Below are 21,074 nucleotides of genomic sequence, written 5' to 3'. Positions count from 1 at the left end.
TTCCTGTTCCACAGCGTAGATTCTGGTAAGATTGTTTCATTTACACATATATGATAACGTAAGACGACGGTCACATTGTGGCTCCTTTATCTGTATAGAATCATGGGTAATACCCTCGGATAGGGGGTTATTGAACAGGAGGGGATTTGCGCATAATATTATTTATTATGTTTTAATGCTGTGTCATGTGTGAGACGAGGCTCTATCAGTGTGTGAACAGTCAGTTTCTTAGTGAGAGATCGAAGTGGGCCTTTTTTTGGCGTGTTTTCTCTCTAGTGTAGGGGCGGTCCTGCATGGCACTCCATGTGACCGGGAATGGCCTCTTTAAATTTCTCTTTCTTAAACAGCGGTTGTAAGAGACAAAGCTGTTTCTTTGTGGTCCGGGTCATAGGAGGTGGTTGAGTGCCTCGGACATTGGGATATAAAGGTGCCATTTATTTTTCTATTTAGTCTGCAATAAAAGCGCAAGCTATGGAGGACTCTGATATGTTAGATGATACTCCCTCTTTAATTAAAACTAATAACAGTGTCTATTGTGAGGAGGTTCCGGTTGATCCGCCTGCTCAACTCTGTTCCACATGCTTTGATAAAATTGCAATATCTAAAAAGAGTAAGATATTTAGTACAACTGAGCCGTCCACCTCTTAGGGTTCACCGTCCCGCGAGTTTGCGTTCCCTACACTCATCTACGATTGCACATACAGCTCCCCAGGGCAATGCTAATCCTCCCGCGGGAGGGGCCCTTTGGCCACCAGATTTCACTGATCAGTTACAAACGGAGGTTTCTGCGGCCTCTAATGCCTTACCACGCCCTGCTAAACACAAGCGAAAGGTGAAACATAGCTATCTGTCCCAGGGGTCATCTACTCCGCTGGATGTCTGACAGATTATCACCCGATGATGAGGACTCTGACTCTTCGGTGGACGCTCTTTCTGGGTGGAAATCGGCGACTTCTAGAACTCCGTCTGCGGAGGAGCCAGATTTTAAATTTAAGATGGAGCATTTCCGCTTTCTGCTGAAAGAGGTGCTTGCTACGTTGGAGGTTCCTGAACTGAAACTGCCAGAGGAACCTCTGATCCCTAGATAGGGTTTATGAGGACATTGTGGTGCCTCAGACTTTCCCGGTCCCATTAAAATGGCTAATATTAAGAATGAATGGGAGAAACTTGGTTCATCCTTTTCCCCTTCTTTTTCCTTTGAAAAGCTGTTCCCCGTTCTGGACTCGCAGCTTGAGCTGTGGGGGGCCATTCCTAAGGTGGATGGTGCTATCTCCACGCTCGCTAAGAGAACAACCATCCCGCTCGAGGATAGCTCTTTGTTCAAGGAGCCCATGGACAAAAATTTGAATCCATGTTGAGAAAGATGTTCCCACTCAATGGGTTCGTTTTTCAACCGGCAGCGGCGGTCCCTTTGGTGGCTGGTGCGGTTACCTATTGGTGTGATGCACTGTCAGCTATGGTCAAGGTAGAGACTCCCCTCGAGGAGATACAGGAACGAATTAAGGCCTTAAGGGTGGCTCATTCGTTCATCTGTGATGCAAATATGCAGATTATTCGCCTGAATGCCAAGACATCAGGTTTTTCTGTTTTAGCCCGTAGGGCTCTGGTTAAAGTCGTGGTCTGCTGACACAACTTCTAAGTCTAGTTTACTTTCCCTTCCATTTAAAGGGAAGGTTATTTAGAGATAAGGGGTTGGGGGGAGTAGATTTATGGAAATGTTGCCAGGTTTTACCCGAATTAACGTTTTGCATATAATATTCAGATACTGGAATTATTGATTCTGCAAAGAAGCAAAACCTGGAGTGGATTACTCACTAAGAAACCTAACAACAACTAGACAAACTAGTTGTAACTGAGAGTACAACAAAGTTATAAAGAGAGAGTAAATCCACTAGTGTATAATCACACTGTCACATCTACTGATATCATTGAAACCACTACATAACAACACTTAAATAAGATTGTGGTGAATGTGTATAAATTATAAAAATGACATTATAAAAGTAGTGTGTATGTGAATGAATGTTTTAAGGGATATCAAATCCTATTATTATGTTCCAGTGATTGGAGGTTCGTGTGTCACTGGAACATAATAATAGGATTTGATATCCCTTAAAACATTCATTCACATACACACTACTTTTATAATGTCATTTTTATAATTTATACACATTCACCACAATCTTATTTAAGTGTTGTTATGTAGTGGTTTCAAGAATAAATTGCACGTTAGGATTTGAGCACATATATATTTTTTTCAAATTGGGCACACTCACTTACACTTGAATAGCTTTAGAGCGGTAGCACAATGAACATCAGTATATATCTATTTAGATTTATACATTTCCTCACACATTACAATTGAACTGTTCGCAGCTTGGTCCTTGGTGTCAGTAAAATATCTTTACAATCTTAATACTTCTAAAGATATGGATTCTGTACAATCTTAAATATTCTGAGTACATAATATGCTTGTTCCATCCAGCATAAAGAATTTGGCCACAGGATCATCTGGGATATCAGGGAAATTAGAATAATTATTTCAACCTAGCATCCTAGGAATATCAGTAATGTTAGAATAACTACTTCAACCTAGCATTAAATATAAGCGAATAGTAATAGCTTGTAAGTAAGCATATAGTTTACAGCACACACCGATATGAACCGTGAGGACGGTGACCAGTAAAAATAAGTAGTTAGTATTAACACATAATACTTATCTCGTACATAGATATTGAAGTACGAATCCTGAAATTGTTATGCAAAAAATAAGAAGATAACATTGATTACTTATTGTTGCGCAATTGAATTCTAACAAGAATAGTAAAAAAGTAAAAAACGAAAAAGATTTGATTATTGTGAGTATAATCCATAAACGCATTATATAAATTCCACAAAGTATAAATTGATCTATTAGTGTGTAATCAGAAGAGGAATCGCAGGTATATACTTCATAATTGCAAATTTTAGTCAATAAGAATTGTATACCAACAGAGTTATAATCTAGCTACTGTGATGTTTACAATAACCCTTTGCTAGTTGATCATCCAATCACAGCAATTCGAATCTGCACACCCACTGTAGGCAAGACAAGCGTATTTGCTGATTGGGGTTGCCTCAGTAACCTATCAAGCACACATCCCCTTTTTTCTGAATGTCTCCTACGTAAAATACCTACCAAGATTGACAGGAGAATCAACCAAGCGTAAGGAGACAACTCCCAATCCGGTATCCAATCCGGTGTTAGTGGTGGGCATTAAGATTGAATATAAGACGCCGAGTAGCAGCGGCCCGCACCCCCTCTGAGGAAGCGTTCGTGAAACGCGCGTCAGGGGTCCGATAGGGGCAGCTTTGTCTCTCCTATCGTCCGTTTTTAACTTTGCTTACTCTTGTGACAGATTATGTACTAAATAGTTAATACTATATCCTCATATCCTTTATTGCATATGTAAAAGTAAAACAGCCCTCGGATTGTAAGGGCTTAGTTAACTTTAATCTATCTGGATTGAGGATATCTAATAGTAACATATTAACTTTAAGGCTATTATGCTAATCACAGAGTTCAAGTGGTTTTAATTCACAGCTTTTGCTACTTGTATGAGTGTGAGTTCCTTAGCCTAATAAACTATAATGTATGAATGAATGGGAACTAATTTTTCAATACTATTTTTTTGGAAAACCTTATGATATCAGTAGATGTGACAGTGTGATTATACACTAGTGGATTTACTCTCTCTTTATAACTTTGTTGTACTCTCAGTTACAACTAGTTTGTCTAGTTGTTAAAGGGAAGGTTCTTTATGGTCCAGGCCTGGTCACGGTCACAGTTGGCAAGGGTGCCTTCCTGCCGCAGGATAAGAAGAATAAGCCTAAAGGGTCTACTTTTTGTCCATTTCGGTCGGACAAGTCTCATCACCAGCATACTGCTGCGAGGACAGAGCAGGCCAAGGTATCTTGGAAGCCTGCTAACTCTTGGAACAAAACCAAGCAGAGAAAGAAGCCTGCAGAGACAAAATAGGCACGAAGGGCGGGCCCCTGATCCGTCTCTGGATTGCGTAGGGAGCATACTATCTTTTTTTTTTTTCAGGACTTTTGGGTTCTTGAGGTCGTAGCCCAGGGTTACATGATAGGGTTCAAGACTCATCCACCCAGAGGCAGATTCATCCTGTCAAATCTGTCATCAAGTCCAGAGAAGAGAGACGCCTTCCTAGGATGTGTGAGGGATCTCTGCTCTCTCGGAGTAGTCCCAGTACCTCTAGCAGAAAAAGGTCTGAGGTATTATTCAAACCTTTTCGTGGTCCCCAAGAAGGAGGGCATGTTTCGCCCAATTCTGGACCTAAAATACCTAAACGAGTTTGTCAGTCCCATCATTCAAAATGGAGACGGTCAGATCGATTCTGCCCCTAGTTCAAGAGGGACAATTCAAGCCGACAATAGATGTGAAGGATGCTTACCTTCACGTTCCAATCCACAAGGATCACTTGAGGTTCCTAAGATTCACATTCATGGACCTACACTTCCAGTTTGTGGCCCTACCGTTCGGTCTGGCGACTGCCCCAATAGTCTTTACGAAATGTTCTGGGAGCGTTACTCGAGGTAGCGAGAGCCAGAGGTATTGCGGTGGCTCCTTATCTGGATGATATTCTTTTCCAGGCTTCGTCCTGCAGTCTCGAGGAGGTGCACTCGATGACTCTTCTCCTTCGATCCCACGGATGGAAGATAAACAAAGGAAAGAGTTCCCTGGTCCCAAGCAACAGGGTGGAATTCCTAGGTACGATAATAGATTCCTTATCCATGAAAATATTCTTGACAGATCAGAGACGTTGCAAGATTGCGTACAACTGTCTTTCCCTTCAGACCTCATCAAGGACATCTGTGGCCAGGTGTATGGAGGTGATTGGGCTCATGGTATCCTGCATAGATGTCATTCCATATGCCAGGTTCCATCTCAGACCTCTTCAGTTGTGCATGTTGAGACAATGGAACGGCGATCACTCAGATCTATCCCAACAGTTATCTCTGGACAACCGAACAAGGGAATCTCTCTCTGGGTGGATCCGTCCAGGACAGCTGTCCCAGGGGACATCCTTCTTGAGACCATCCTGGGAGATTGTGACCACGGATGCAACTCTATCAGGATGGGGAGCTGTTTGGGGTGCCAAAAAGGCACAGGGCAGGTGGACTCGAGAGGAATCGAGTCTACCGATAAATATTCTGGAACTTCGAGCGATATTCAACACTCTGAGGGCTTGGCCCCCTCTTGGGTCGTCCCAATTAATCAGATTCTAGTCGGACAACATTACCTCGGTGGCTTACATAAACCATCAGCTCCCTAGCCATGAGGGAAGTATCTCGGATTCTGGAATGGGCAGAGATTGACAATTGTTCACTCTCAGCGATCCACATTCTGGGTGTGGACAACTGGGAAGCGGATTTTCTAAGCAGACAATCGTTTCATCCAGGGGAATGGTCTCTCCACCCCGAGGTGTTTGTGAAGATCTGCAACAGATGGGGGATGCCGTAGATAGACCTCATGGCGTCCAGACTTCAACTGCAAGCTACCCAGATACGGGTCGCGGTCCAGGGATCCACAGACAGAGCTGATAGATGCCTTAGCGGTGCCCTGGGAGTTCAACCTACATATTTCCACCGTTGCCTCTTCTACCTCGAGTAGTGGCCCGCATCAAGCAGGAGCAAGCTTTGGCTATTCTGATTACTCCGTCGTGGCTGTGGAGGACGTGGTTTGCGGATCTGGTTGGGATGTCATCGTCTCCTCCATGGAGGTTACCCTGTCGCAGAGATCTATTTGTTCAGGGTCCCTTTCTACACCAAAATCTCAATTCTTTGAGGCTGACTGCATGGAGATTGAACGTCTAGTCTTAGCCAAGAGAGGATTTTCGGAGAGAGTGATTGATACTCTTATTCAGGCCAGGAAGCCAGTCACTCGACACATCTATCATTAGGTGTGGAGTACCTACTTGTCCTTGCGTGAGGAATGGGGATATCCCTGGCACAAGGTTAGGGTATCCAGGATTTTGGCTTTTCTCCAGGACGGTCTGGATAAGGGTCTTGCCACCAGTTCCTTAAAGGGACAGATTTCAGCGTTATCTGTACTGTTACACAAGAAGCTAGCGGAGCTTCCTGACATTCAGTCCTTGTGTTCAGGCTCTGTCTAGGATCAGACCTGTCTTTAGAAATTCTGCTCCTCCTTGGAGCTTAAACTTGGTTCTTAAGGTTTTGCAGAGGGCTCCATTTGAGCCGATGCATGCGCTTGACATTAAGATTTTTTCCTGGAATGTCCTATTCCTACTGGCGATTGCTTTGGCTCGCAGAGTCTGAGTTAGCGGCCTTGCAATGTGAACCTCCTTACCTTTTTTTTCACGCTGATAAGGCTGTTCTTCGCACTGGATTGGGGTTTCTTCCAAGGTTGTGTCGAATCGTAACATCAATCAGGAAATAGTAGTTCCTTCTTTGTGTCCTAACCCTTCTTCATCAAAAGAAAAATTGCTTCATAATTTGGACGTGGTTCGGACCTTGTAGTTTTATCTTCAGGCCACGAAGGAGTTCAGACAGACTTCGTCTTTATTTGTTGTGTATTCGGGGAAGCGCAGGGGGCAGAAGGCCTCTTCCACTTCACTGTCTTTTTGGTTAAGTAGCATGAGCCGTCTGGCCTATGAGACAGCGGGACATAAGCTTCCTCAGAGGATTACGGCTCACTCAACTAGGGCTGTCGCCTCTTCTTGGTCCTTTAAAAATGAGGCTTCTATGGAGCAGATTTGTAAGGCTGCTACTTGGTCTTCCTTGCATACTTCTGCAAAATTTTACAAATTTAATGCTTTTGCTTCGGCAGAAGCAACTTTTGGGAGAAAGGTTCTGCAGGCTGTGGTGCCCTTAGTTTAGGGTCCCCCTTCTTTTGTCCATCCACTTTTTTCAGTCAGTGTCCTCTAGAGCTATTTTTCTGGCACTATTTTTACCCTATTTCTCCTACTGTTCCTTGTTCCCCCTGGCAGAATGACTGGGAGATGAGGGGAGTGGGGAAGGTATTTAAGCCTTTGGCGGGGTGTCCTGTTTCGTTTGCCAGCTTCTAAAATAGAAGTTTGGGAAACAGTTATTCAAGTTGTCTTTACTACCTCCAAATTAGCTGTGTGGATTACTGTTCCCTTTAAGGATAAAACCTTCTCCACATATCCAGTGAACTGCAAGCTTGAATGCTTTCATTGATGTTCCTTTCATTGATGGCCTGCATTGAAGTAGCCATGTCTATTTGTTGGGATACACCTCATGCAACCAGAAAGAGTAAGATTAAGCTAGTTAAGGTTGCCACCATTTTTTTTATATTTTTTTTGTAATGCAGCAGTGAAAGTGGTAGGCATAAAGGAGAAAAGTGCTATATATCTTCCTTATTGCTAAATATTGGACATTGTCTCTAAAAGCAGCCTTTTATATTTTTCCTTTAAAGGTGAAAGCCTGTCCTGTATATTATTATATCCACTGTTACTGGGGGGGGGGGGGGGGGGGGGGTGTTTATTGCCACAGGTTAAGAAATCCAGGGGTTAAAGCCAAACTGCAGGACGATTTTGTTCCTTTTTGGCACTCCAGAAAAAAAACAACTCTTACTCTACTCAAGCTGCAGAATCCATTAAATCATCTTGGAAACCCAACTTGTTCTGGTCTAAGACTAAACCATCAAAAAGTCTACTCCCGCTTCCAAATTAGCATGAAGGTATGCCCTCTGCTAGAATTCTCCTCCTGTAAGGGACAGGCTGTGACTGTTTCAGGTGATTTGGGCATGCTCTATTACAGATCCTGGAGTTCCAGATTTAGTATAATAAGGATACAGAATCAGCATTTTGCTCCAAGCCTCCACAAGTGATTTTTCATCATTCCCATGTCTTAGGATCAACTAAAAGTGCAGTCCTTAACTAGAGGGACGGAGAGTTATTCTTCAGTTCCCTGTGACTAAAAACATCAAGTTTTCTACTGAATACTGTTTCTAGTTCCTAAAAAGGTGGGAACATTTTGTCCTAAATTTTGAAGGTTTTACTTTTAAATGTAGACTCTACACACTAATCTCCCTCTAGTGCAATGATGGCAGTTCATGGTGTCTATAGACCTTAAAGATGCATATCTCTACATCTATATTTACAGGGATTATGTGACAAAAGCTAATGCCGAAACACGTTAGCGGGATCTGCAGTTACCTCCTCTCTTAGAGATTTGTGCGTTTACATAGTTTTTTTACCTTGCTGTCATTGCTTAAAATAAAAGTTACGTTTTAAGGACCCTCTTGTCCGGTTCTCCTCGCTGTCTTTTTTTCATGTGGAGTCATCAATGAGGAACATGCAGTTCCTTCGCAATAAGGGAGGGATCTCTCTTCATCAGGTGGGTGGAGTATCATCAGAGTTTCATCCAAGCCATTTTTATTCAGGGAGGCAACTGGGAGGCAGACTTTCTAAGTCAATAATGCCTTCAACCTGGGAAATGGTCTTGCATTAGGAGGTTTTTAACCAGATAACGAGGCACTGGGGAAGGCCAGAGATAGATCTGATGGCCTTTCACTTGAACGACATGCTTCTGTGTTGTTGTGCCAGGTAATTTGATCATCAGGTAGTTCTGGTGGATGCACTGCTTTAAACATTCAAGATGATTTACATCTTCTTTTTGTTTTTGAGCTTTCAGCTTACTTTCAAAGGTTTCAACAGATGCTATCAATCACAAAAATGTTGTTCCTTCCTTGTGCCCATTCACCAAGAATCTAAAATGTGTCTTCTACACAGCCTGGATGTGGTTCAGGCTCTGAAGGTCTATGTGGAAGTTACAAGCTATATGACTTTATGGCCCAACTTCTGGTCTGAGCCAATGTTAATTACATGATTTTTCAAGAATTTAAAATAATTCTAGCTTTATTCCTAATATAGAAGTGGTATAATATGACAGTCACCATGGCTTACATACATGTATGATCCACTCTTATACCTTGCATTGTCGTTTCATGGTCTCTTTATTTTCCCTTCAAATAGTTTCTTGATTGGGTACATGTGAACAGAATCAAGCAGCAAGGAGAGGAAACATATGTAGGGTGTGGTATGATTCTCCCCAGCCTTGTAGAAGATGTGTTTACCTACACCAGGGGTGTTAAACTGGCAGCCCACTGGCCGCATGCGGCTCTCGACCTAGTTTTGTGTGGCCAGCGCCACCTCCATGAAAAATGTGGAAAATAATAATTATAATATGCTTTCTACTTAAAGAGGGAGTGTGCTTACTGTTTGGGAGTTGCATACGTGCAACCTCCATTCAGGTCTCCATTTTAATGACTGTATCCCTTTTGTTCTGGCATTGTGATTTACTTTTTGTAAAGTGAGCAGCTGCACTATGGTAACAAGATTATTAAAACACCTCAGTCTTTAACAGGTAACATTGTTGTTCAAAAGAAAAAAGCAAACACAAATAAGTGCATAATGATTTATTTGGCACATGCAGCACTTCTTTATATGTGTTCATTACTCTGGCAGCACTGATTTCACACATAATCTTTGCCCATTCCTTTAAATAATTTTCTCTTTAACTAAAATCACATACAGTACTTTATATTTGATATATTTTTTATGTTTATTTTATATTATATCCAACAGGTATATGTCTATCACTATATAAACAGTGTGTCGCTATGCTGACAGCATTGTGATCCACTATTTATAATGCAGAGGAAATGTTATACTATGCGCATGCATATGCTAAACTGTGAGTGTGCTCGGAACAGGGCTGCTAGAGAAAAAAAATAGCATGGATGGAGCATGTGTGTCACCTTCTTAAAAGCAGTAGAGAGCATTTCATCAAGCCAGTGTAAGTTAATTAGGAGTTACAAAACACAATCTTTTTAAATGTATGCAGTTATAGCAAACACCACTGCTTTGTTTAGTAATGGCAAGATATGTAGGTAGTGTGCGGCCCATGTAAATTGCACTTGTATGGAAAATGGCCCACAACTCAAATGAGTTTGACACCCCTGACCTACACCATAGGTCATAGGCTGTCAACCCTCTTTAAAAAGTGCAAAATACCGACCCTCTTCTTATTCCTAAATTTGCTTTCACTTTGTTCCTGTTCACTTTGTTTATCTGTTGGATAAAATAATAGTTCATTTTTTATTTTAATTTGTTCATCTAAATGCCACAAACACTTATTCTATTCTGCTTATAAGTTGGAAAGGTTTATTCATTTTTGCTCTAATCTGAAATGTAGTTTAATATCATTTCCAGGTGCAACTTGATCAGCTGCAGTCTAAATTAAGTCACTTCGATAAACTTCTAGAAGAGACAGATAATTTCATCTCTTTGTTAGAAACTGGTAAGTGTTTTTTCATTTTATATAATGCAATTTGTATTTCTTACACACACACTCTTGAAGAATGATTTGAAGTATAATGCTGGTATAAAGCATCTGATTTATGTAACATCTTAGCAGAGTATCTGCAAACATCTCACATAAGCAGGCTCAACCTTTGTTCCAACTTTGGTTTTCTTTTTTTTAACTCTATACAAAACAAACACTAATTTTGACCCCTTTCGGTTCAGCATGTTTGCTACTGCAAGGGCCCAGTCACGCTTTTGGCACATCTTATCTATAATAATGCAGACAGTCCTAATATGCAGACACGCTTCTCATCTTGTGAGGGTTAACCCAGAAATTTCCTCAGTATGGTCTGTTAGTGTTTTCCTAGGTTCACATGCATCTCCCTCACTATATTGTTCCTATTTTAGAGACAGTTGAGCTTAATCAGAATGCTGTTTTTAGCATAGATATATATATGTGCATTTTTTTTACAAATGCCAATTTTGCTGCATTGTTAAACAATTTCTTTCTTTCTTGTTACCAGGTCCTGCATGTGCATGCAGGAAGTTGAGGGTCCTGTATATTTGTTAACCTTATAGACAGTGTTTAGAGTTAATATCTCCTTTTAATTTTAGAAAAAGTGGAGTGTTTAAGGGTAGATTTACAGGCTAAATATGATTGCATTTTGTCTGCACTGCAAATTTAGTAGAATGCCTGATATCTCAGAGGTTTCCCCGTTTACTGCAATACTTTCTATTCAGATTTTCACTTAGGATTTCTTTCATACAGGTGGTGAGAGTTAACAATCCTTACTCTTGGGAATTACTCTTCTCTACCACTAGGAGGGGGCAAAGACTCCCAAACCCCAAGAGCTCTATTAAACCCTTCCGACCACCCCCATACCTTAGTTTTTACTTTGCCTCCGCTGGAGGGGGTAGAAGAATGAAGATGTACATGTGATTTTTTAGAGAGAGGTGTTTTCAGTCCCGGTTTCCCCTCAGAGTACAGTGCTTGTCAGAAGGATGTATTTGTGGTATGGTTTGATTCTTTGTTTCACCTCATGGGACATTTTTCATAAACCCTCTATAATTGGTTGCAGGGACTTGTCTTTTGCCTCCCTTTATGGACCTACAATATACTTCTATTCCATATTGCCAATATGTTTCAGTACTGGTTTGGCTGTCTGCTACTTTATTACTAGTGGATGAGTGTCTATTAGTAAGAATCTCTTTATTTAACATTTAAACACTAATATAGCTAGGTTATGGGACTTTTGAAAGTTTATTTATATATGTATATATATATGGCTCTGGGACAGATCTTTTCCACTGTTCCCTTACGGTTTTGCATGCATCAGCTTTTTTGGCTCACTTAACCAAGAAACTGAGTCTCCTGAACACTGTTCTACCATTATTAGGTGTGCTTATTGTAAGGAAGCCGAAGTGCCTTCTCCAGCTCATTTTTGTGGCTAATGTTTACATTTGTTAATGCAATCAGACCAATTCAATTATGTTTCTCTGGGTGTTAATGCACCTACTCTTTGTTCATTACAGGATAATGCTGAAGTATTGCCTTCTTCCATTAATTTTTTTTTATCAAGACTGCAGTTTCTTAAGCGTTGGCTGCTCTCCCGCCTTCAAATAAGCGTAAAAGGTCAGTTCAGATTTTACCTTCAGGTCAGTTCAGATTTTACCTTCTACAAGTGCAATGTGTCCTGAGTCCAGGGATACAGTTTTTTTTTTCTTCAGATGGTGAAGTTTCCTCTGGGGATGAGGATTCTTCATCTGATGTTGAACCTGATATTTCCTCTTTTTTGTTTAGTTAAACATATTCATTTTCAATAAAAAGAGGTGTTAGTTACTTTAGGGGTTAAAGATCCTAAAGTTTCTGATGATAAGCCTTGTAATCATTTAAATTCAGTTTTTAAGACACTTGTTTATCTCATTGAGGTTTTCCCTGTACCTGATGCTATCTCTGACATGATCTCTAAGGAATGGTCTAAGCCAGGTATTTCTTTTATTCTTTCTGCAAAGTTTAAAAAGTTATATCCTTTACCCTCCAGCTACTAATACAAATTTATGGGAAACAGTTCCCAAGGTGGATGGGGCCATATCCACTCTGGCTAAACGTACTACTATTCCTTTGGAAGACAGTACTTCTTTTAAGAACCCTTTAGACAGAACGTTAGAATCTTTTCATAGAAGGGCCTATTTACATGCAGGTTTTATTCTCAGACCAGCTATTTCTATTGATGATGTAGCTGCTTCTTCTACTTACTGGTTGTCTAGTCTTTCAGAGTAGTTTTCTGACGACTCTGTTAGTTCAAATGTATTGGGTTTGCTTCAGTGTGGCAATTCCTTTATTTGTGATGCTGTTTTTGATATTATGATGATTTTTGTCAAAAGCATGTATTTAGCTATTCTTTCCTTGAGGGTCTTGTGGGTAAAATCCTGTTCTGCTGATATGGTGTCTAAATCTAGATTACTGTCTTTCCTTTCTGGGAAATACATTATTTGGTTCTGATTTAAATTCTATTATTTCCACTATTACTGGAGGTAAAGGGGCTTTTCTTCCTCAAGACAGAAAGCCTAAAGGGAAATCCATAGCTTCTAGTCATTTTCGTTCCTTTTGTCAGAATAAAGAGCAGAAAACTGACTCCTCTGCTCAAAAGCAAGATTCCTCTGATTCAGTCTGAAGACTTAATGCTACCTGGAACAAGTCAAAGCTGGATAAGAAATCTATCCCTACTTCCAAAACTGCATGAAGGTGCGGTCCACGATCCAAAAGTTCTCGTAAGGGGCAGTTTAAGCTTCTTTCAGGAGGCTTCTTTTCCAGATCCCTTGGTTCGGAATTTTGTTTCTCAGGGATATCAAATAGGATTCAGAACAAGGCCTCCCAGGGGAAGGTTTTTTCTGTCCAATGTTCCAAGACATCCTGTAAAATCTCAAGCTTTTCTTCAGTATATTTCAGATCTGGAAGATATGGAATTGATCCAGTTGCTTTGCTGGAGCAGGGGAGGGGATTTTATTCAAATATCTTCATTGTTCCAAAAAAGGAAGGTATTTTTAGATCAGTACTAGTTTTAAAGACTCTTAAGAAGTTTGTAAGGTGTGACAGAACCAACGGTCACTGGGGCTTCTGGAGAGAGCTGTGAGCTAGCCTCCTGCCCACTGATTATGGCCCAGGGATTTCCATCTTAATGAGAGAAGAGTCCACTGCTTCATTCATTACTTGTGGAAAATAAGAACCTGGCCACCAGGAGGAGACAAAGACAGCCCAACCAAAGGCTTAAATACCTCCCCCACTCCCCTCATCCGCCAGTCTTTCTTTGCCTTTCATCACAGGAGGTTGGCAGAGAAGTGTCAGAAGATTTGGAGTAGTCTCTTATGGAGGCTAGTACTCTTCGAAATGGGACTGGAGTCTCTCAGTGAGACCATGGATGAAAGTTAGAGTCCGGAGATGCAGGGAGTGTCATCTCTGCAAAACCATCCTGACTCATGTTAACAGCTCCTTGACAATCAGCGTTGACGAGTTTCGCTGCCTGCCTTTATTCACTCAAGTCCATGTCAGGAGCGATGCTACCGTGTTCCTGTTCCACAGCATAGATTCTGGTAAGATCGTTTCATTTATACTCATATGATAACGCAAGACGACAGTCACAGTGTGTCTCCTTTTATCTGTATAGATAATATCCCTGGAAAGGGGATTATTGAACAGGGGGGAATTTATGCATAATATCTTTGTGTTATTGCTACGTCATGTGTGAGATGAGGCTCTAGCAATGTGTGAACAGTCAGGTGAAGATCGGTGCGGCCTGTTTTTTGGCTCGTTTTCTATATAGTGCAGGGGCAGTCCTGCTTGGTACTCCATGTGACCAGGTGTGGCCTCTTGAACTTCCTCTTTCCTGATCGGCATTTGTGGGAGACGTAACGGTTTCTCCATGGTCCGGGTCATAGGAGGTGGTGAGTGCCCCGGCCATTGGTGTAGAAAGGTGCCATTTAATCTATCTCAGTCCGTATTAAAGGCGCAAGCTATGGAGGACTCTGAGATGTTAGAGGAGACTCCCTCTTTAATCAAATCTAATACCTGTGTTTATTGTGAGCAGGTACAGGTTGATCCGCCTGCTCAACTGTGTTCCACATGCTTTGATAAGATTGCAATATCTAAAAAGAATAAGATATTTAGTACTACTGAGCCGTCCACCTCTGAGGGATCTCCATCCCGCGAGGTGCGTTCCCGCCAGATTTCGCTGCCCAGTTGCAAGAGACGGTTTCCTTCAATGCCCTACCTCGCCCTGCGAAGCGCAAGCGAAGGGAAAGACATAGCCCTCCGTCCCAAGGGTCATCTACTCCGTTGGATGTATCTGAGAGATTATCCGATGAGGAGGACGCCTCTGACACGTCGGAGGGCGCTCCTCAGGGACTGAATCGGCGTCTTCTAGACCTCCGCATTCGGAGGAACCAGGTTTCAAGTTTAAGATGGGGCATTTGCGCTTTTTACTGAAAGAAGTGCTTGCTACGTTGAAGGTTCCGGAACAGAAGCTTCCAGAAGAAGCTTTGATCCCTAAGCTAGATGAGTGGGAGAAACTGGGCTCGTCCTTTTCTCCTTCTACCTCTTTTAAAAAGCAGTTCCTCATTCCGGTCTCTCAGCTTGAGCTAGGGGGGTCCATTCCTAAGTGGATGGAGCTATCCCCACGCTCGCTAAGTGTACGACTATTCACCTCGAGGATATTTCGTTGTTCAAAGAGCCCGTGGATAAGAAGTTAGAATCCATGTTGAGAAAGATGTTCCAACTCACAGGGGTTTGTTTTCCAACCGGCAGCTGCGATTACTGCGGTGGCTGGAGCAGCTACCTATTGGTGTGAAGCACTGTCAACTATGGTCGAGGTGGAGACTCCCCTCGAGGAGATACAGGAAAAGATTAAGGCCTTAAGGGTAGCTAACTCTTTTATCTGTGATGCAAACATGCAGGTTATTCCCCTGAATGCCAAAACATCAGGTTTCTCTGTTCTAGCCTGCAGGGCTCTATGGTTAGTCGTGGTCTGCTGACATGACTTCCAAGTCTAGATTACTATCCCTTCCGTTTCAGGGGAAAGTTCTTTTTGGTCCAGGCCTGGACTCTATCATATCCACGGTCACAGGAGGCAAGGGTGCTTTCCTTCCGCAGAATAAGAAGAATAAGCCTACGGGCTCTACTTTTCGTCCCTTTCGTTCGGACAAGTCTCAACGCCAGCAGCCTGCTGCGAAGACCGTGCAGTCCAAGGGATCTTGGAAGCAAGCTCAATCTTGGAACAAGTCCAAGCAAAGCAAGAAGCCCGCCAAGACAAAGTCAGCATGAAGGGGCGGCCCCCGATCCGTCGCTGGATCACGTAGGTGGCAGACTATCTCTGTTCGCAGAGGCTTGGATGAAAGACGTCCAGGATTCTTTGGTTTCTGTAGGTTATCACCCAGGGTTACTAGATAGGGTTCAGGACTCATCCGCCCAGGGGCAGATTCCTCCTGTCAAATCTATCTTCAAGACCAGAGAAGAGACGTTTTTCTAGAGTGCGTGAGGAATCTCTCATCTCTCGGGGTAATCGTTCCAGTACCTCTAGCAGAAAGGGGTCTAGGGTACTATTCAAATCTTTTCGTGGTTCCAAAGAAGGAGGGCACGTTTCGACCAATTCTGGACCTAAAGTGCCTAAACAAGTTTCTGTCAGTTCCATCGTTCAAAATGGAGACGATCAGATTGATCCTGCCCCTAGTTCAAGAGGGGCAATTTATGACGACAATAGACTTGAAGGATGCCTACCTTCACGTGCCAATCCACAAGGACCACGTCAGGTTCCTAAGATTCGCATTTCTAGACCAACACTTCCAGTTTGTGGCCCTACCTTTTGTCTTGCAACTGCCCCAAGAGTCTTTACGAAGGTTCTGTGGGCGCTACTTGCAGTAGCGACAGCCAGTGGTATTGCGCTGGCTCTTTATCTGAACGATATTCTGGTCCAAGCTCCGTTCTGCAGTCCTGCTGACGACCATTCGAGGGCTCTTCTTCTCCTTTGATCCCATGGATAGAAGATAAACGAAAGAAAGTGTTCTCCTGTTCCCAGCAACAGGGTGGAGTTCCTGAGTACGATAATAGATTCCATATCTATGAAGATATTCTTGACAGATCAGAGACGTTCCAAGATTGCGTACAGCTGTCTTTCCCTTCAGACCTCATCAAGGACATCTGTGGCCAGGTGTATGGAGGTGATTGTGCTCATGATTTCCAGCATAGATGTCATTCCATTCGCCAGGTTCCATCTCAGACCTCTTCAGTTATGCATGTTGAGACAATGGCGATCACTCAGATCTATCCCAACAGATCTCTCTGGACAACCGAGTGAGGGAATACCTCTCTTGGTGGATCTGTCCGGGTCAGCTGGCCCAGGGTACATCCTTCTTGAGGCCATCCTGGGAAATTGTGACCACGGACGCAAGTCTATCAGGATGGGGAGCTGTTTGGGGTGCAAGAAGGGCACAGGGGAGGTGGACTCGATAGGAGTCAACTCTACCAATAAATATTCTGGAACTTTGAGCGATATTGAATGCTCTGAGGGCTTGGCCCTACCTGGGGTCGCCCCGATTCATCAGATTCCAGTCGGACAACATTACCTTGGTGGCTTATATAAACCATCAGGGGGGGAACGAGAAGCTCCCTAGCCATGAGGGAAGTATCTTGGATTCTGGAATGGGCAGAGACTTACAATTGTGCGATCTCAGCGATCCACATTCCGGGTGTGGACAATTGGGAAGCAGTCTTTCTCAGCAGACATTTGTTTTATCCGGGGGGAATGGTCTCTCGATCCCGAGGTGTTTGCTGAGATCTGCATCAGATGGGGGACGCTGGAAATAGACCTCCTGGCACCCAGACTCAACTTCAAGCTACCCAGATATAGGTCATGGTCCAGGGATCCACAGGCAGAGCTGATAGATGCCTTAGTGGAGTCCAACCTAATTTGCATATTTCCACAGTTGCCACTTCTTCCTCGAGTGGTGGCACGCATCAAACAGGAGCAAGCTTCGACCATTCTGATTGCTCTGTTGTGGCCACGGAGGACGTGGTTTGCATATCTGGTGGGGATGTCATTGTCTCCATGGAGGTTACCCTGGCGCAGAGATCTGCTGGTTCAGGGTCCCTTCCTGCACCAAAATCTCTATTCTCTGAGGCTGACTGTGTGGAGATTGAACGCCTAGTCTTGGCTAAGAGAGGTTTTTCTGAGAGAGTAATTGATACTCTCATCCAGGCCAGGAAGCCGGTCACTCATCGCATCTATCATAAGGTGTTGATGACCTACTTATCCTGGTGCAAGGAACGTGGATATCCCTGGCACAAGGTTAGGGTATCCAGGATTCTGGCCTTTCTCCAGGATGGACTGGATAAGGGTCTTGCTGCCAGTTCCTTAAGGGGACAGATTTCGGCGTTGTCGGTGCTGTTACACAAGAAGCTAGCGGAGCTTCCTGATATTCAGTCCTTTGTTCAGGCTCTGTCTAGGATCAGACCTGTCTTTAGAAATTCTGCTCCTCCTTGGAGTTTAAACTTGGTTCTAAAGGTTTTGCAGAGTGCTCCGTTTGAGCCTATGCATGCGCATGACAAGATTCTTTCCTGGAAGGTTCTATTTCTTCTGGCTATTGTATCGTCTCGCAGGGTCTCTGAGTTAGCGGCCTTGCAATCTGAGCCCCCTTACCTGGTTTTTCACGCTGATAAGACTGTGCTTCGCACTGGGTTGGGATTTCTTCCCAAGGTGGTGTCAGATCGTAACATCAATCAAGAGATAGTAGTTTCTTCCTTGTATCATAACCCTTCTTCGTCTAAGGAAAGGTTACTGCATAACTTGGATGTGGTTCGAGCCTTGAAGTTTTATCTTCAGGCCACAAAAGATTTCAGACAGACTTCGTCCTTATTTGTGGTGTATTCAGAGAAGCGTAGGGGGCAGACGGCCTCTTCCACTTCTCTGTCTTTTTGGTTGAGGAGCATTATCCGTTTGGCCTATGAGACAGCGGGACATAAGCCGCCTCAGAGGATTATGGCTCACTCAACTAGAGCTGTGGCCTCTTCTTGGGCCTTTAAGAATGAGGCCTCTGTGGAGCAGATTTGTAAGGCGTCTATTTGGTCCTCCTTACATACTTTTACAAAGTTTTACAAATTTGATGTCTTTGCTTTGGCGGAAGCTGTGTTTGGGAGAAAGGTTCTGCAGGCTCTGGTGCCCTCATTATAGGGTCCGCCTCCTTTTACCCTCCCGTTTTTAGTTCATTCAGTGTCTTCTAGAGCTTGGGTATTTGTTCCCACAAGTAATGAATGAAGCAGTGGACTCTCCTCCCTTTAAAATGGAAAACATAAATGCTTACCTGATAATTTAATTTCCATCTGTGGGAGGAGAGTCCACTGCTCCTGCCCGTTTGCTCTGGTGGGCGGACCTAAATTTAACGTTATTCTTCTGGCACCATTTATATCCTGATATTTCTCCTACTGTTCCTTGTTCCCTTGGCAGAATGACTGGGGGATGTGGGGAGTGGGGGAGGTATTTAAGCCTTTTGGCTGGGGTGTCTTTGCCGCCTCCTGTTGGCCAGGTTCTTATTTCCCACAAGTAATGAATGAAGCAGTGGACTCTCCTCCCACAGATGGAAATGAATTTATCAGGTAAGCATAATTTTATGTTTTTGCCCTATTTGCCCGGTCAGAGCATGAAGGGTGCTGGGACTGTGGAACTGTTTCTGGGCATCTTGGTGGGCACGCCCAGACTAATTAGGACTTACAATGTACGAGTTTCCCAGCACATAGACAAGGGAGGCAGTGTGAGGGATTCCTGTAACTACTGATCCTACTGATAAGACTTGTTTAGTGCAGTGATTTTCAACCTTTTTTTTTGTCGTGGCACACTTTTTTACATTAAAAAATATCCTGCGGAGGGTGGAGTCTGGCCGCGCTGGAAGATGGCCACGCACTAGAAGGGCTCCCGCACCTAAAACTGGCAAACTAGCTTATATGGCAATAAATGGACATAACTAACACTGGATGGATTAATTTATAGACCCTGGCATACACCCGATACCTTCAGAGGTCTCTACTCCGCTGACGAATCCGCCCGATGGGGATCTGACCCCAAGACTGCCGCAGGCCCGCTTGATAGCTAAGTACATAAGGCCCATAACAGTGAGTTGCCGGCATGCGCGGGTCCCCTTAAGACTCTCTCAGTCGATCTATACAGCAAGGACTTTGGGGACACCGGGCCTGGCACAGCAGAACTCACCTCTGGAGCGGACGACAGATGAGGCCTACATCCGCGCTGCTCGCGGCCACCATCACTAGCCACAGCTAACAACGGAAACCACACGCAGATTACAGCACGAGACCTCCGGTCCTGGGGAGGCCTATTAGCCGAAAGATAGCAGCGATCCGCAGGGCTTCTACAGCGGAGAGGCGGACTGTGTTACCCGCCGTGAGCCGGAGGCTGCCTTCACAGGACCCGATACTCAGAGGTGAGGCTCCAAGCAGGTTTAGCGCAGAGAGCAGCTGACACATACAGGTCTCAGGGAACATCTCCCTAGGGCCTATATAAGATAGACTCTGTATCTTAAAGATACAAAAAGGGGGCAATAAGACTCATAATAAAACAAAACAAACAGCAGGAACCTGTTCTTTGAAAATACTTCCCCTAGTGATATACAGTGTGAACCACGCACACTAACACATTACCTAAGGTGTGGGAAAATTCACAAAGTGAGTAGGTAATGACTAATAGGAGGCAAAACAGGGCTGATAAGTCAATAACTTCAAAGACACTCTCCCAATACTTAAAGCCCATAGATTCAAGCAAAAATATAGATAGAGAAGAAATGGCTTCATCACAGACCTCTACTTTACACGCTGAAACACCTCAGTCACCGTACCTCACTAAAGAGGACATTGTGCACTTATGTTCCAAGGAGGACATTAGAGGAGTAATGCAAGAGATGAAAAGCCTATTTGGAGAACTCAGAAAGGATATCTCAGCACTTGATTCAAGAATACTCAAAGTAGAGACCAACTTCCACACTGCTACAACCACCATAAAACAGAACTCTACTGTGCTGCAACACCACTCTGACAATCTGCAATTTTTAAATGACAAAATAGAGGACCTTGATAACAGAGGTCGCAGGAACAATCTGCAAATTCGTGGGGTCTCTGAAACAGTTCCCCAACAAGGGATAGAAGGTTACCTGCAAGCCCTTTTTCGGATTGTAAAGGGAAATCCCACTGCCCCATAAATACCGCTGGAAAGAGCACATAGGGCACTTAGGCCTAGGCCTCCCAGTAAAGCTCCGCAAAGAGACATCATTGTAAAATTCCTTAGCTTCAAGGACAAAGAAGAGATCATTCAAGAAGCAAGGCGCAAACACCCCATAACTCATGCAGGAGCAGAAATACAGATCTTTACGGACCTTTCGCCAACCACCCTCCAAAAGAGGAGGGAATTAAGCCATATAACATCAACATTAAGAACCCATAAGATTCAGTATCGCTGGGGATTTCCAGTTTCTATCATAGCCAGCAACAACAATAAAACTGTTATTTTCAGATCAGGATCAGATGAAAAAGAGATTCTTCGACGGCCTGTCCCTGCGTCCACCTGCACAACAGAGCACAACCGATGAAACTGAGGCGCCTTCCTCCCAATCCTCTTTCGGATAACTGCTGCTGACGAGAAACGGCTGGGTAACGTACTGTTTCTCTAACCA

The 21,074-nt window shown here is 43.5% G+C and overlaps 1 protein-coding gene across 1 annotated transcript in view; it reads left to right on the top strand.

Annotated features, from left to right (window-relative positions):
- The window catches only part of KNL1 (kinetochore scaffold 1), an 817,310-nt gene that overhangs the window by 512,722 nt on the left and 283,514 nt on the right, over positions 1-21,074 (top strand). The window contains 1 exon segment of the mRNA XM_053711756.1: positions 10,260-10,347. Coding sequence (XP_053567731.1) covers positions 10,260-10,347 — 88 coding nt within the window.

Source organism: Bombina bombina, chromosome 1 (genome assembly GCF_027579735.1).
Source record: "Bombina bombina isolate aBomBom1 chromosome 1, aBomBom1.pri, whole genome shotgun sequence".
Classification (NCBI taxonomy): Eukaryota; Metazoa; Chordata; class Amphibia; order Anura; family Bombinatoridae; genus Bombina; species Bombina bombina.
The sequence above is the reverse complement of the archived record's forward strand: the minus strand, read 5'-3'. Positions and strand labels throughout refer to the sequence as shown.